Source organism: Bombina bombina, chromosome 5 (genome assembly GCF_027579735.1).
Source record: "Bombina bombina isolate aBomBom1 chromosome 5, aBomBom1.pri, whole genome shotgun sequence".
Lineage (NCBI taxonomy): Eukaryota > Metazoa > Chordata > Amphibia > Anura > Bombinatoridae > Bombina > Bombina bombina.
The window spans coordinates 880,446,210-880,463,073 of record NC_069503.1 but is presented as its reverse complement, the minus strand read 5'-3'; the positions used below and the strand labels follow the sequence as shown (position 1 = coordinate 880,463,073).

At 34.1% G+C, this 16,864-nt stretch overlaps 1 protein-coding gene across 1 annotated transcript; it reads left to right on the top strand.

The window, feature by feature from the left end:
* Window positions 1–655: 655 nt before the first annotated feature.
* Window positions 656–5,607, top strand: PPDPFL (pancreatic progenitor cell differentiation and proliferation factor like). Its single transcript, XM_053715032.1, has 5 exons — window positions 656–810; window positions 1,111–1,223; window positions 1,367–1,450; window positions 2,238–2,337; window positions 4,817–5,607. The coding sequence occupies exons 2-5, from the start codon at window positions 1,169–1,171 to the stop codon at window positions 4,827–4,829; spliced, it is 252 nt and encodes an 83-aa protein (XP_053571007.1). The 5' UTR covers window positions 656–810; window positions 1,111–1,168; the 3' UTR covers window positions 4,830–5,607.
* Window positions 5,608–16,864: the final 11,257 nt, after the last annotated feature.

The window sequence follows — 16,864 nt, the reverse complement described above, 5'->3', positions numbered from 1 at the left end:
AGAATTTGATAATAGTAGTAAATTAGAAAGTTGCTTAAAATTGCATGCTCTATCTGAATCACAAAAGAAAAAATTTGGGTTCAGTGTCCCTTTAAGATGATTATTTCACCTGTGCTCTAGTTAAGATATAATGAAACTCTGGCCTCTTAAGGATCCTGAGGACTGGAGTTGAGAAACACTTCTCTAGGTTCACAAGTTCCTATATTATATCAAAAGCAGCTGATCTACTAAGTCTGTGTTCTGTTGTGAATCAGTTGCTTTTAATAACATATGAACTGGCAAAAGCTGGAAAGATTAGTAAAGCCGGAATCCTGGGGGCGACAAAAGTAACAGTAAATTATAACCTTTATTCTTATAAGTTGTTTTGAATACTTAATTAATGTGGCCAGTCTGTTGCATGAATCCTTTCATAATTGTGTACACACTATCATTGTGTTATCTACAACATGTAATAGTTTCAGCTAAATATGATTATTTATGCAAAAACAAGATAAACTTTTCTTTGGGAGAATGTACTGACCTCTTTATTAAAATTATCCCTGATGTCAAAATGAGCAATCGTCAGTACACACTGTTCTGAAAACCCTCCCACTATCTGGCAACAACTTACTTAGATCAAATTTCCCTGTAGTCACTCTATATAAACCTGCCTCTACATTCAGACTGCAGAGTTCCACAAACTTTGTTAGCTTCTCTTGCAGAACGCTAAGCATTATAAGTAACTTTGAGTTGTATTATTATTTATACATTTATCTCAGCACATGGAATACAAATTGCATTTAAATCTCATCAGGGGACAAATTACAGAAGGTAAAGTACATGGTATAATTAATAAATGTATAGATTGCATCTTTTTATATAAAAGTAACATGTATTTTACATGAGGCATATTACTTTTATTGCTTAAATATGTGTATGCATTTAACTAATTTGCCAGATATTTTAATTTTGATGTTGCTAATGTCTCAAATGACCTAGAACCATCTGCGTAGTCTGTAGTTCTGACATGTCACTATTATATTTGAGTTTCAGGTTTTCAAAGTGCAGTCTGTTCTGTTTTGTACTGTTGTGTAATTAAATATAATTGTCTCTGTTCTTTTTGTCTCTTAGGTACAGTTTAGCTGCATTTTGCTCAGCTCTTGATACTAGCGTTGCCTGTATCGGGACTATGGCATCTGTTCCGTCAGCTGGTTGCCTTTTAGCAAAAAATCAGTTTTACAGAGGTAAGCTTATCTAAAAGAAATATATATTATTTATTTACAGAAGTTTTTAAAGAACAAGAAAAACTTTATTATCTAACCACTGTATGTTTAGAATGCAAATGATAAAGTTTTCTTTGTTAATAAATGTTTTTTTTCATCTTTAGCACGGCTTAATTCTGAGTCTAGTGTTTGCTCTTCCAGTAGTTCAGAACAAGGGCTCCCAATGGATCAAGAAAAGTCATATCAAGGTATTTGCTTTTTTGTTGCCTTAAGGGGCTTGTCATTTAATAGTACTTTCTAGGTTTCATAGCAAAGTATCTATAGCATATACAATAACTCAGAATGCGTAGCTGTGTAGAGTCAGTTTAGATAACAAATAGAATAGTATGTATAATAAAATACTATGTATAATAAAATAATGTTTTTCTTATCCAATCATTGGTAAAATACAAAGTTTGTTTTAATTGTTCTTCAGTTAATTTAAATAAGCAAACTTTAATAGCACAGCAATTACATTTATCAGCTACAGCTATATTTAAAGGGACATGCAAGTCAAAATAACCTTTCATGATTCGGATAGAGCATACAATTTAACACTCTTTCTCTTTGTATCCTTTATTGAAACATTTTCCCTTTCTATAAGAGTGTACTGAAGTGTGTCTGTGGGTTAAGCACTATATGTATAGCAGTTTTACAAACATTGTTGCAAACATTGCTGTACTATACTGCTCAAGGTGTGCACATGGAACAGAGAGTTTTTTATTATTGAAAGCTATTTTTGTTTTAAATTGTACACTCTGTTTGGGTCATGTAAGTTAAAATGTGTGATATTAACCATCAATATAAGTGAAGAAAACAAATATTATCTTCAAGTTAACAAAATAAATGTTTTTAATAAAAAAATATATTCAGCTTTCAAAGATTTTTTTATGTGATGCCAATGTTATTTGCCCTTTTTGATAAATAGAATGACCATTTATTTTAATTTTTGACATAGCACTAGTAAATAACTATTGGCCTATACATTTTGTGCAGGTTTGCCAGAAATGATTGAGAAGTGCTGGTGGCTGAAAAACTTTTTTCATTGTGAACAAGTTCCAACTTCTTCAATTAGAATTGAACCAACAACTGCCCGGTAAGACTTTGCTTGTTATTCTAGATCTTTACTAAGGAATCAAATCATTTTCTTGTAATACATATCTTTCCAATTCCTGTGTTAAAGGGACAGTCTATTTGAAAATGTGTATTGTTTAAAAAGATAGATGATCTTTTATTACCTATTCTCCAGTTTTGCATAACCAACACTGTTATATTAATATACTTTATACCACTGTGATTACCTTGTATCTAAGCCAATGACTGCCCCCTTATTTCAGTTTTTTAACAGATTTGCATTTTAGCCAATCAGTGCTGACTTATTGTGCTTACTCCTGTGGAGTTATTTATGTTTATCTATTTGACACACATGAACTAGCGCTGTATAACTTTGAAAACTGTCAAAATTCACTGAGATAAGATGCAGTTTTCGATGGTTTAGAAGTCAGCTTGAGCCTACCTAGGTTTAGCTTTCAGAAAAGAATAAAAAGAGAACAAAGCAAATTTGATGATAAAAGTAAATTAAAAAGTTGTTTAAAACTGCATGCCCTGTCTGAAACACGAAAGTTTAATTTTCACTAGACTGTCCCTTTAACATAAAGAGCCAATTCAGAAAAGTAAGAGGTATCTTTCCAAACCCTAGCAGTACAATGGGATTGTTGGTGAGTCTACATGAGTGCTAGTTTTAAAAAGACCTGGGGATGGAGTCCTAGACAAAAATCAATGGACCCTAACATATCTATTTTATTTTTTTGTTTTTTATATCAGATTGTGTCCTTTAGGTATGTTGACTAAAATTTCTTATATTGAGGTCTCAATTAGAGGTATCAGTTATACAATGGGGAATTCATATTTATTCATACATTTATTGTCATTTACTAGTACATACTCTTACATTCAAATTATTTTATTTTCAATATGATAACCCAATACCTGTCCAAGATTTTCACAAAAAAAACAGAATATTTCTGCTATCTAATTAGTTGTTTTTCTCCTTTATCTGGTAAAAAAACTCAACTGATTAAGTGGCTAAGTGTAGTATCTACTAAATCTGTTCAAACTCTAGGTTGCAAGTTGCAGTCTCAGCAGTGGTGACCCAACCTTTAATGATTTTAAGGTTGATTTCTGGGTAACATTAAATTAGCTTCTAATAACTGCCAATTAAAAGTAAATAGCTGAAGCCTATGAGCTAAGTGCTTTGAGAAAAGTGCTTTATAATTCAGTTATTACCTGTTTATTTTAACTTGTAATTTCTTAACACAATACATACATCATTACAGTATAAAAGAATAAATAAATATGAATCAAGAAAAACTGTTATGGTACAGACTAGTAAATAAAAATAGAGCTGGCAGGAGTGAACCACATACATAAATTAGAAAGCCATACCTACTCTCTTGAGATTCAAATATTTATACCGTTCATTACTACTGTATTACAGATGGGGATAAACCTTTGTGGGTTGTTGATCATGCTATAAAACTTAGCAAAGTAATCTTGTAAAATAATTCTTTAAATAAATAATTGTATAGAATGCAATAAAAAATAAAACAAGAAGAAAAATGATCATGAAATTGTTTTATTTATTTCATACAATAATTATATTTAAAAAAAATAAAAAGCATTTTTATTTATCTTTATTGTATCTATATAGTTCATTATTTTAAGAATTACAATATGTATACTAATCATTTGCAGTTGTATTTTGTAAGGCAGTTTTGATATTGGACTATTGGATATTCTACTGCTGAGTTACATTTATGTTATCATGTTATCTTTTGCTTTGGTTTTTAAAACGTGCATTAGTAAAGGCTTAAAAAATAATGAAAGAAAGAAAATAAACTTTTCACGCTGTGGAAAGTAAGACATTTTATGAGTTTGTATATATTAATTATCCTTGAAAAAAGAAATACCTATCAGTAAAAAGAGTTCAAGAATTGGTATTTATATATACATCCTTGTAAAATTAGATAGATAGATAGATAGATAGATAGATAGATAGATAGATAGATAGATAGATACAGGTATACCCCGCTCATACAGCGGGTTAGAGACCGGGGCCCCGCTGTAAAGTGAAAACCACCTTAAAGTGAAACAAGGCAGTTTTAGCTTTCTTTTCACTTGCCAGTGTGTTTAAAGACTTGAAAACATGTTTGAACTAACATATATTAGGGGTGCAATAGTGCTACATTTAGTTTAACACTAGCACAGCACAGTATTCAATAAATACTGTACCTGTAAAATAGTGACAATTATTGTAGAAAAACACTGAGACACAGATTGCACTGTAATGCTGTAAACAGAGTGAACTAAGCATAACAAAATGGTGCCAGACACTTTTCTTGCAATATCACAATGATTACAACACTGTTTCAAAATCCTTGGAGGTTGAACTTCAGCTCCACAAAGCGCTGTATTAGCGAAGCGCTGTAAAGTGGGGTATTGTGTGTGTGTATATATATACAGTATATATATAGTTTATCAAGTATGCAATTACTGATAATGATTTTCTCTTCTAGGAATCACAGCTGATCATAACATTTTGCAAATTAAATGAATCCTTATGACACTGCAAAATCCTTCTCCACAAGGATTCTTCTGCTTCTATGAAACAAAACGTCATTTGAAAGTCTGAAATGCTGCAAGAGAGAAAAGAAAGACCATAGCCTTGATACAAACTGAAGCTGAATACAACTTAACTTGTATTGTGCATAACCATTCTTGGTGTTGGAACATAATGAATACCTTCAACTTCACTAAATCATTTTAATAATAAGTAAAAAATTAAGAAAACTGTAAAATGTTTAAATTAATCTGGACCCTGGAAAATGAAGATATTGTTTTATATTATGCAAGACAGTGTATTAATGCAGCAAGGTTCTTGACATGCATTAGTTGAATAGGATACCTTGAAGTCAAATGTGTTTTCACTCATAGATTTGCTGAACATACTTTGCAAGAGTTTCTGCTATTTGCTATGTGTGTTCTTTACCCTGACCTGTCCTACTATTTTTTTAAACAATAGTCATATTGTGCTTTCAGGCCGTTACCTTCATTAGCTCTATTGCTATGTGATTGTTTTAAAACATAACAAGGCACTTAATTAACAAAAAAAGCAAAAACAGTATAGAGATATAAAAAATGCATTTATATAGCACCATAGAAAGATAAATGTTCTGCTAGCTGTACTTTATGTAAAGTGTGTTCATTACATCCATATTTTTCATGGATAATTTGTGTATTGAAATTTTTGTACCTACGATTTTTTGGTTAAAAGGAAATATAAAACAAATAAATTATTTTTAAGATATTTTATGTCTATTGGTTGATTTTTTGCCATCAGTTTCCTGTACTTAATTTAATGGTATGTTATTTATTTTAGTTGTCTGCGGCTGCCAGTAAAATGTTTTCATAGACGTATAATCATTTATTCATCTAACAGGAACACCTCATATATTATAGACAAGAATGCTTAATATATTTACTAATACTAAATTGAATTCTATTGATAGTAATAATACAATTAATATGTATACTCATAACAAATAGTATTAATATACAGTTTTCTTAATCATCTAGGATGTGTAAACATTTTTTGTGCAAGAACTTGAAAAATGGTGACAGTTTGTATCTAATACTGAATTTGAATAATAGTCCTGTTCGGTGGTTCATTAAACTTAAATTATTTTTCTCACCACATTTCAAAATTCAGCTCACACATTCCTGCACAACGGGATGAGAACTGACCACTCAGTCATCAAGCTTAAAGGGATAGTCTAGTCAAAATGAAACTGTCATGATTCAGATAGAGCATGCAACTTTCAAATTTACTCCTATTATAAATTTGTCTTCGTTCTATTGGTATCTTTATTTGAAAAATCAAGAATGTAAGCAAAGGAGCCGGCCCATTTTTGGTTCAGCACCTGGGAAGCACTTTCTGAATCCTGATTGGTGTCTAAATGTAGCCATCAATCAGCAAATGCTACCCAGGTGCTGACAAAAAAACTAGCCTGCTTCTAAGCTTTCATTCAAATAAAGATACCAAGAGAACAAAGAAAAATAATAATAGGAGCAAATTAGGAAGTTGCTTTAAATTGCATGCTCTATCTGAATCATGAAAGTTTCATTTTTCACTAAACTATTCCTTTTAGACCTAAGATGAAAGCAATAAAAAATATACTCACATAACCAAACATTCCCCCTCCTTCATGTAAATAAAGGCACCTGCTTTTGATGATCAGTTTGTTCAGACATTTATTAAATGTTTTAATGGACATAATAAACCATACTAACATTATAAATATGACCATATATATTCATGTCCTATGTATGCATCTGCTTCTCCTACTTCTAACATCCCACCATGGTCGTCTTCCATCACTGACTACATGCTCTATATTGCATATTGCATACACCATAATAGTTTACTTAACATTCTTAAATATATATAATACATATTTATTAGCAAATACATTTTTTAGACAAGACATTGTTAATTTAGGTTATAAGTGAATTACACCATTTCTATAAAATATAAAAATCTGACTGTTTGTTATTTTTATTTTTCATACATCTGCATTTAAATGAGATGGCCTGTTTTCTTAATAGAATTTCTGTACCTGTTTGTAATTACTAAACCTTTTATTTTTATAGTGCAGTCTCAGGGGTAGATTGGCCCTTGATCCCCTTGTTTTCACGCAAGCCTTCAGGCTCGCCGGAAACAGCAGTTATGAAGAAGACCGCTGCTCCATAACTTGTCCGCTGCCTCTGAGGCTGTGGTCTTCAATCTGCCTTATCCTATACGATCGGGTTGATTGACACCCCCTGCTAGCGGCTGATTGGCCACGATTTTGCAGGGGGTGGCATTACACAAGCAGTTCTGGTGAACTGCTTGTGCTTTGATAAATGCCAACAGCGTAGGCTGTCGGCATTCAGCGATGTCTGTCGGACATGATACGCTACAGCGTATCATGTCCGACAGACATTGGTAAATCTACCCATCAGTCTTCTTCCAACTGAGACTAATAAAAAGGTTGCCATTGGATAATACATTTTTTGCCTGACTCTTCTAATTGGTTAAAGCCAAGTCTGTGTGCAATAGACATTGAGCAATTTTAAAAATATATTGATATCTAAGAAAACAGTCATAATCTTGTAAAGATAATACAAAAGAAAATAAAGATGTCCTTCTCAATAACACTATTTTAGTATATCAAAAAACAACTGTTTGTCAAGCCAAATATCTTATTTATCTAGGAGAAAATACACAAAGTTATAATTGATTAATCTAATAAAATATATATTAAAATATTAAATCTGTATTATAAAATAAATCACTGTAGATATTTTACTGGATTTACCTTAAAAAATACTAACTGTTGTACAGAAAATTGCTTATTTTGCTATCTGTGTTAGGTATATAAAGCAGTCCAATACAAGGTATACTTAAAAATACACTGGAGTCATCCCTATTATCCTTTGGAATGCAATTACTCTTATTTGCTAAATATATGCAGTTTAGTTAAAATGAAAAATTGTATCACTAATCTTGCTGTATACTTTGCTTTCCATAGAACAGGTTATGTATGAGACAGACAAAGAAGAACAAGGGTGGTGGTCCTAAAATCATGTCAAGGGTTAATAGAAGAGTCAGCAGTGCAACAGTAATAGTGTCCCTCCAATTGGCACTCCAGCCCCAGCTGCTATTGTGTTAAGTACAAATATTGCCACTCCTGCACCAGCTGCAAGTGCGTCAGCACTGCCAAATTTTGCATCTCCATCCAAAAAATTATAATTAATAATAATAATCCAGTAGTGGCTGTGCCACTCCTACCCCAACTGCTAGTACACCATGCACCAATTGTGCTACTCCTGTACTAGCTGCCATTGCATCCAGCACCAGAACACACAGATCTCTTACATACAGGTGTTACTTATGAGAGTAGGATGATTGTTACTATTTAAATGGCTGTTCAACTTTTTTTTTGGCAGTTTAGTTGCATAATCCATGTCCAATGAATTAAGGGATATTTTGCTCACTTTTTCAAAGACTTCCTATTTTGGTATATCTCTAGCTGTCTCCACAAGGATAAACTAAGCACTGCCTTGGCTCAAGTATTGCCCTGGATGCCCATAATGCCCATCTTCTCTTAGCTGTCTTTCTATCAACTCACATTTAAATGGAACGCTGTTTTTTTTTAACTTATGCTTGTATACATGATCTATTATTTCTTTATACCCCTGCTTCTGAATTCTGCTATACTTTGGAAATGTACCCTCTTACCTTCCCAAGCATTATATAATACTATTATTATGTGTAAATGTATTATTTATTTTTTTGATGTTTTTTTTTTTGCATTTTTTGGAATATGCTACCATTAAAGAATTCTCAACCTACATTTTTGGTAGCTTCAAATTATTATTATTTCTAATGCCATTGCTTTAGGCCTATTGAATCACTGTAGCATGGCAAATGCTTTTATGCAAATAATCTCATGTGTTATTCAGTTATCTATACTACTGTAGAAACTGTAAGATCTTTGATTCAGGGAATCCAGAGTACATTTGTGTATATAGAATGGGCATATACCTTTATAACATTATAACTAAAGTGTTGTTGCTGCAACAAATTGACTCATCCGTGTTAAAGTGGCTAATCTTATGTGTCTTTGGCCTTTAAAAAGATGAACGCCTAGACTTCCTTATCCTCATCTAGTACAAACATGGCAAGTGCAAAGTTTTCAAGCAGTGAATGCATACTGAGCTAAATCAGAGTTAAACTGAAAGCAAACGGAGCAAAGCTACAAGAATTGCTTAAAACTGCAGAACCAACACTAAACAGATCCTCCACACAAGGAAAATGTAAATATTTGTTTCTACTGTTTTAAGATCTATACCTACAATTTAATCTTGAGCCCCCTGCTCCATTTTATTTACACCATTTCCCTTGGCAAGCTAATCACTTCCTTTAGAGATTAATACTGTGGCCCCCATTTATGAAGCAGCATAAACAGCTTCAGGGTATTTTAATGTAGGCTCGCTCATGTCAAAGAACCTGGTCTCATTCACCCTGAGTGACTGACAAGCACTGCTCTTATGAGAGCTGGTGACAGAATGACTGAATGCACTGGTTGTACAAGAGCAGGGGATAGGGTTTCACAATCATTTGCTTGTACAGTGTCAAATTCTGGCAGCCAAAGCTGTGTCAGAGACCTACAAGGCGTTCAGACAGATTCCCTGTTTGAAACCTTGTCTGCACATTCCTTAATAAGTAGAGACCCATATCTCTGCTCTAGTTTGTGTTACTTTTTATACTCCACTATATTCATTTCACAATGTACTTTTCTTTAGAAATTGTCTTTTCCCATATCCACCTGCAAGGCTTTTTTTTTCCACAGATTCACTTACCCTATTTCCACTGATCATACATTTAAATGCTTTTTGAAAGCCCACTTATTTAGAGAAGCATATAATACTCAAGTAAGTATGACAGTTAACCCAATATTGATAATCTTTATTCCATCCTACCCCTACTCAAAGCACCATCAGCCAAGTTATGCCCTCATCTCTTGTCCCTCCCACCATAATAAACCACGTAAACTAGCATTGCTTGGCTCTTAAAAGGATATCAGTGGTAGAAAATAAAAGATAAACATGTCTGTATCAATATTGCTGATTATTATTTGGTAAGCTATCCCTTAAAGTGTGTTTGATATAATGCTAACAAAACATTAAAACAAAAAGGTTTCTAAAGATGTCCATCAAAAAGCGTGCACAGCAGCAGTATTGCCCATAAACAATTCCATTAACATAAAGCATTTTATTTCTCCAGTTTAGGATCCCTTTAAACATCTATGTTCTATTATCTTTGAATTTATGTTTCATTTTACATTTTATAATTCTTTCATTAAAGAGAACAAAAACTGTTAAATCAAGCTTTGAAGATGTCGACTGCAGTTCATGCAAGCAATCATGCTTTTGTTTTATTTAGGTATTGCCTTTGGGTATTACTGACCCTAGGAAACCATTATTTTCAGGACTAGGTATGAGTCACTTGCAGTAAGTGACTGAGGCATGTCATTTGAGGCTTGCACAGATTATATTTCAGTTATTATGCAAAGCTTCTTATCTGTTTGCCAGTATAAATTTATATCATATGTCATCTCAGTTACAAAGAAAAAGTCATGCTTATGTACTACAAGAAAAGTAATTCTAATACATAATTGATTTGATATGGGCATTATTTTTAAGTGGTTAACATATCTCAATGGTGTCTTTTTATCTTAATTTCTTATTTATTTTTCACTGAATTCTTCTAGGTGCAGAACAAATATTTAATATAAGCTATTTCTATTTTTAATATCTAAAGAGATTATTCTGTACTCATAAAACAAACATACTAATGTTTAGATGCATTGTACATGTAGATGTTTTGGTCATTCATTAAAAAGCTTCAAAATTGTTTAGGTAACTTGACTGACATAAACCACAACGCACTAAATCTTTGAAACCTCAGGAAAATCTGCTGTATTTTTTTTAATTTCTTGCAAATATGTCAAGAAAATATAAATATGGTCACATTTCCATAGCCTTTAAACCATTGCTGATAAATCAATAAACTTTGAAACACAACATAAATGGGGTCACATAACATTTTCATATAGCCCTGTACAATCTTTACACATTAGTATCATTTTAAGAAGGTTGAAGAATACCTCTAATGTAACAGTGTTTGTAGATATGGATTGTAAAGAAAGAACATTATTTTTGAATTCCTATTTAGTAAGTCAACGTTAGGCAAAGTTCATTTATTTCGTTTCCTTCAGCCCACCCTCAGCATAGTTTTGTGCAATCTAGGAAATAAAGATGTACAGTTCTTTAATCAATTTATGCTTGACTTTATTTGGGGTACGAGAAAAAATAAATATTCTTTAAAGGGACAGTATAGTAAAAATTAAACTTTCATGATTCAGATAGGACATGCCATTTTAAACAACTTTCCAATTTAATTTTATCACTAATTTTTCTCTGTTCTCTTGGTATTCTTTGTTGAAAGCTAAACCTAGGTAGGCTCATATGCTAATTTCTAAGCCCTTGAAGGTCGCCTCTTACCTCAGTGCATTTTAACAATTTTTTTCACAGCCAGAAAGCGCTAGTTCATGTGTGTCATGTAGATAACATTGTTGTCACTCCCGTGAAGTTATTAGGGGCTAAAATGCAAGTCTGTCAAAAGAAGATGCTATGTGTATAGAGCTTGCTTATTGATGGCTACATTTAGCCACAAATCAGCAAGCACTACTCAGGTGCTGAACCAAAAATGGGCCAGATCCTAAGCTTTACATTCCTGATTTTCAAATAAAGATAGCAAGATAGATAGTGGCAAAAAAAAAACCTTAAGGGGCGCTACACGAGCGGTCTTATTCTGAGTGGCGGAAACACCACAGCATCTGCCCTTAGCCGTGTTGCTTGTGATCGCTCTTGCACGTGACCTCTTCCTTGGGCTAGACTTTGATGTTTCTAGGGAGGGGAAAAGAAAATAATTATTTCTGAGCTCAACCATTATGCAAGCACTTATATAGGCAGTTAATCCCTTTTCTTCCTGCCCTAACCCCCTTCCCCTCCTGGCCAATCCCTGAGCTAGCCTATTCAGGGAAACTGATAGCTGCAGTTCAGCTGAAACTGCCCTTCCCTTTTCTTTTGTCCTGGCTATACCTATGTGAGACAAAATCCAAACACAACCCCCACCCTTATTCTTCCCAGTAAGTAAAGTAAATAACCTTTAAATTGTTCCCATCCACATTGGTCAGTACACTTTGCAAAAGAGAGGGGGACAGAGAGAGAGAGAGAGAGAGAGAGAGAGAGAGCAAAATAGAGGGGGGAGAGAGAGCACAGAATAGAGGGGGGAGAGAGACCACAAAAGAGAGGGGGACAGAGAAAGAGAGAGAGCACAAAAAAGGGGGATAGAGAGAGAGCACAAAAAAGGGGGATAGAGAGAGAGCACAAAAGAGAGCACAAAAGAGAGGAGGAGAGAGAGCACAAAATAGAGGGGGGAGAGAGAGCACAAAAGATAGGGGGGAGAGAGAGCACAAAAGAGAGGGGGAGAGAGCGTACAAAAGAGAGGGGGGAGAGAGAGCACAAAATAGAGGGGGGAGAGAGAGCACAAAAGAGGGGGACAGAGAAAGAGAGAGAGCACAAAAAGAGGGGGACAGAGAGAGAGGGAGAGAGAGCACAAAGAAAGGGGGACAGAGAACGAGAGCACAAAAAAAGGGGACAGAGAGAGAGAGCACAAAAGAGAGGGGGACAAAGAGAGAGAGCAAGGGGTGGGACCGCTGTACTGCAAAAAATGGCCCGTGTACACGGGCTTTAGGACTAGTAGCTAAATATTTCAATAAGACAGGAATTCATGGATTAGGATATAAGATTTTGTTTTATTTGATTTTTATATTAATAACTCCAATATCTGCTGTACAGTTGCTATATTGAATTATTTCTGTATACAAGTGCTTACCTGCTTATTATTTATTTGTATTGTTTTCTTTTTTCTTCTGCCTTGTGAGGTATTTTGATTTGTACTACAAGTATTATTTATCATGTATTCATTGTTTATTATAAATAAAAATTGTTGAGAGCAGGTTTGATTATATATCTGAATATTAACGATTTTTAGTCAAGCAAATGTATCTTCCATTTGTTCAGGGATTTCTGTGCCACTGAAAACATTCCTAGTAGGGAAACAGCAAAAGCTGTAGTTTCCTTTTTAAATTTCATGAGTTATCACCTGAAAAAAAGTTTAACCAAAAGATTGGGAAATAGTGAATGATGCTATAGACAGGTTTGACAATATGATATAAATTAATCTGCATATATAAAGTGATCACGGTTCCCTTTTTGTTAACCCTCTTGCATTTATTCTATTTTTTCAGTAGCTCTGTGACATCAAAAGAATGAACTCATTGTACAGATTTGTAAAGAAATAGGAGAATTATGAATTATAATGGGTTGAAAACCTCAAACTCTGATTTGATTATATAAAATGACGAAATAGAAGTGTGCACCTGGGGAGGGATTACTCTGTGACGTGGTACTTATGGTGTAACCTCTTTTACCTCATATTGTGCCTTTCACAAAAAAGTACTTTTCCTGCAGTATATCAATCTAATTCTATCTAGAAGGACAGCCCATGGCCCCTATTTAAGAAGGTCTGGCAGACCTGATCCGACAGTGCGGATCAGGTCCGCCAGACCTCGCTGAAAGCTGCTGGTGCAACGCCGCCCCCTACAGACTGGCATCAATCAACCCGATCGTACTTGATCGGGTTGATTTCCGGCGATGTCTGTCCGCCTGCTCAGAGCAGGCGGACAGGTTATGGAGCAGCGGTTTTGTGACCACTGCTTCATAACTGCTGTTTCTGGCGAGTCTGCAGGCTCGCCAGAAACACGGGGCATCAAGCTCCATTCGGAGCTTGATAGATAGGCCCCCATGCCTGAAATACCAGGCAATTCTCTTTTTTTACAACTAACATAATGCTTATTTGTCTATAGCCCGCTTTTCTTTTCTAGTATAACTGACTTTTTAAAAGATCAGGGACATTGCTGTAAAGAATTATAACTAGAATAGAAATTGCATTTCTTTCTTTTCTTCCATGCTAATAAAGGAATATATTTTTGAAAAAAAGCTAATATTTACAAGTAAGAACATTTTTTATTTTAAATAATGGATGAAGCATATCAGTTTAGTTAAAAAAGTCCTCTCCTAGTGTGTTTATATGTGGGAACTATACTATAAAGCCTTGCGTTAGTCATATTTGAATTATTTGAAATTAATAAATGTTAGGTTAAGTACCATTAAAAAACACTTGGTTAGAGTGGTAGAATAGATCTCCGCATTAAAAGGGATTTCATTATATTTTGCTCTTTCCCTCTGTGTATATGGTGTGTAATTAAAATTTTGGGCTAGATTACAAGTGGAGCACTATTTTAATGTGCACCCGTAAAGGGGTCAATTTGCCTGTTTACAAGCTCACGTTAAATAACTAGCCATTACAAGTGACTGGTCAATGCTCCCGCAAGCTCACAATTTCACTTTGCACTAAGCGCAATTAACCAGAGGTCAGACCTCTGATTAATGATAAAACGTTGCCCAAATTGCCCTCCAAATAAAGTGGACTGTTCTTTAAAATATATAAAAAAATATAAACAAGTGAAGAGATGTGGGGTATTTGGAAAAAAATGGCACTTAAAGTGCCTGTCATGTTCCATGCCACTGTTTCTTTAATTCATACTCCAACCTTACATTACTCTGTTAATAAAAGCCTGAAGCACCTGTAGGGAGGTGCTTGGATATCGCCAAGCTACAGCATACCTTGCTGTGAACCACACCTATCAGTTGTTTTGCTGGTCCTGTCCGCAATACCTTCCAACTCTCCTGTCTTTTGGAAATGGTAGCAGCTGCTTTTAAGGTAGTAGCAGATCTAGTTGCCTCTCTATTCTATTCTAAGTACACTTCTCGGTATAAACAGCTAACAACTAAATAATGTAAACACTGCACTTTATATAGTAAATAATAAACTGATATTTGTGATATTCGATTTGAATCTGACATTCAAATTCAAAATAGTATTTCTAGTCTAATACTGTGTTTTATAAATGTAATATTCAAATTCAAATGTGATATTCAATTTGAATGTGATATTCGATTCGAATGTGATATTCGATTCGAATGTGATATTCGATTCGAATGTGATATTCGATTCGAATGTGACATTCGAACTTGAAATAGTGTTTATAGTCTACAATTGTGTTTTATAAATGTAATATTCGAATTCGAAAGTGACAGTCGAATTTGAATGTGACATTTGAATTCGAATGTGACATTCGAATTCGAATGTAACATTCGAAAACTAAATAACATTCGAAAATCAAATTTTTAAGAATATTCGTTCTTATCAACATTCTATTATGTAAATTGAATTTCTACAATAACATTCGTTCTAACATTCGAATTTGAATATAAACACATTCGCCCATCCCTAATATTCAACCTCCGGCATTGATTGAGACATCTGCTAACTCCACTCTTACTGAGGTATAGTTTCTATAGTCAGGTTACTCAGGATCGATCTTTTGCAATGGAAGTTTCTCTGAACCTTAAACTCAAGAATATTAACTTTTCCTCCATGCTGCATACGTTTTATTTGTAAATAGTATGGGAGATTAACCTTCTATTCAGCTCTGCGATCTAACAGTTTTCTTCCTCCTGATCACTTGATCTTCTGGACTCTAAAAGTCCTGCAACCTATTTTTACTTAAAGGGACACTGAACCCAATTTTTTTCTTTTGTGATTCAGATAGAGCATGCAATTTTAAGCAACTTTTTAATTTACTCCTATTATCAATTTTTCTTAGTTCTCTTGCTATCTTTATTTGAAAAAGAAGGCATCTAAGCTAATTTTTTTTGTTCAGAACAATGGACAGCACTTGTTTGTTAGTGGATAAATTGATCTACCAATCAGCAAGAACAACCCAGGTAGTTCAACAAAAATGGGCCGGCATCTAAAGTTACTTTCTTGCATTTCAAAAAAAGATACCAAGAGAATGAAGAACATTTGATAATAGGAGTAAATTAGAAAGGTGCTTAAAATTGCATGCTCTATCTGAATCATGAAAGAAAAAATGTGGGTTCAGTGTACCTTTAACTTGTATTTCAGTTCATAATTGGACTCCAGTACTTTCAGTACTAATCACCTTTTTTCCTTTAGTGTGTACTAGAGAGTAGATTTTATTCATTAAGTCTATGGGCCTATTTATCAACTCGGTCAACTGTGCTGCATTCGCCGGGACCTATACGCTCGCCTGACATTGCCTAACATCGCTGCCACGGACCTGAATACGCTCTCCATATTTAACAAAAAAGCTGTTAAAAAGATGTGCACCAAGTACGGGGCGATGAGCAGCAGACTGTTATTAACTAACAGTCATCGATTTTGCTGCTCTTTGGATTTTTTCCAGCTTTATTTATATACTAAATACCCACACTATCCTAAACTGTTTAACCCCTATCCTGCCACTCCCGGACCCCGCACAACTAAATAAACTTATTAACCCCTAAACCGTCGCTCCCGGAGCCCATCGCCACTCTAATAAACTTATTAACCCCTATTCCTCCACTCCCGGAGCCCACCGCCACCTCCATTATACTTATTAACCCCTAATCTGCCGCCCCCTACACCGCTGCCACCTACATAAAGTTATTAACCCCTATCCTGCCACTCCCAGAGCCCACCACAACTAAATAAATGTATTAACCCCTAAACCGCCAGACCCCTACATCGCCATAAACTAAATTAACCTATTAACCCCTAAACCTAACAACCCGCTAACTTTATATTAAATATTAACTTATCCCTATCTTATAATACATTTAAACTTACCTTTATATTTAAATTAAACTATATTAAACTAATAAAAAATGGAGATAAGGAAGCTGTAAAAAAATGAATATGAATATATCTATAAATTATAACAGAGGTGCAGACCCTATGGAAATATTATCAAAAAAATATACAGATA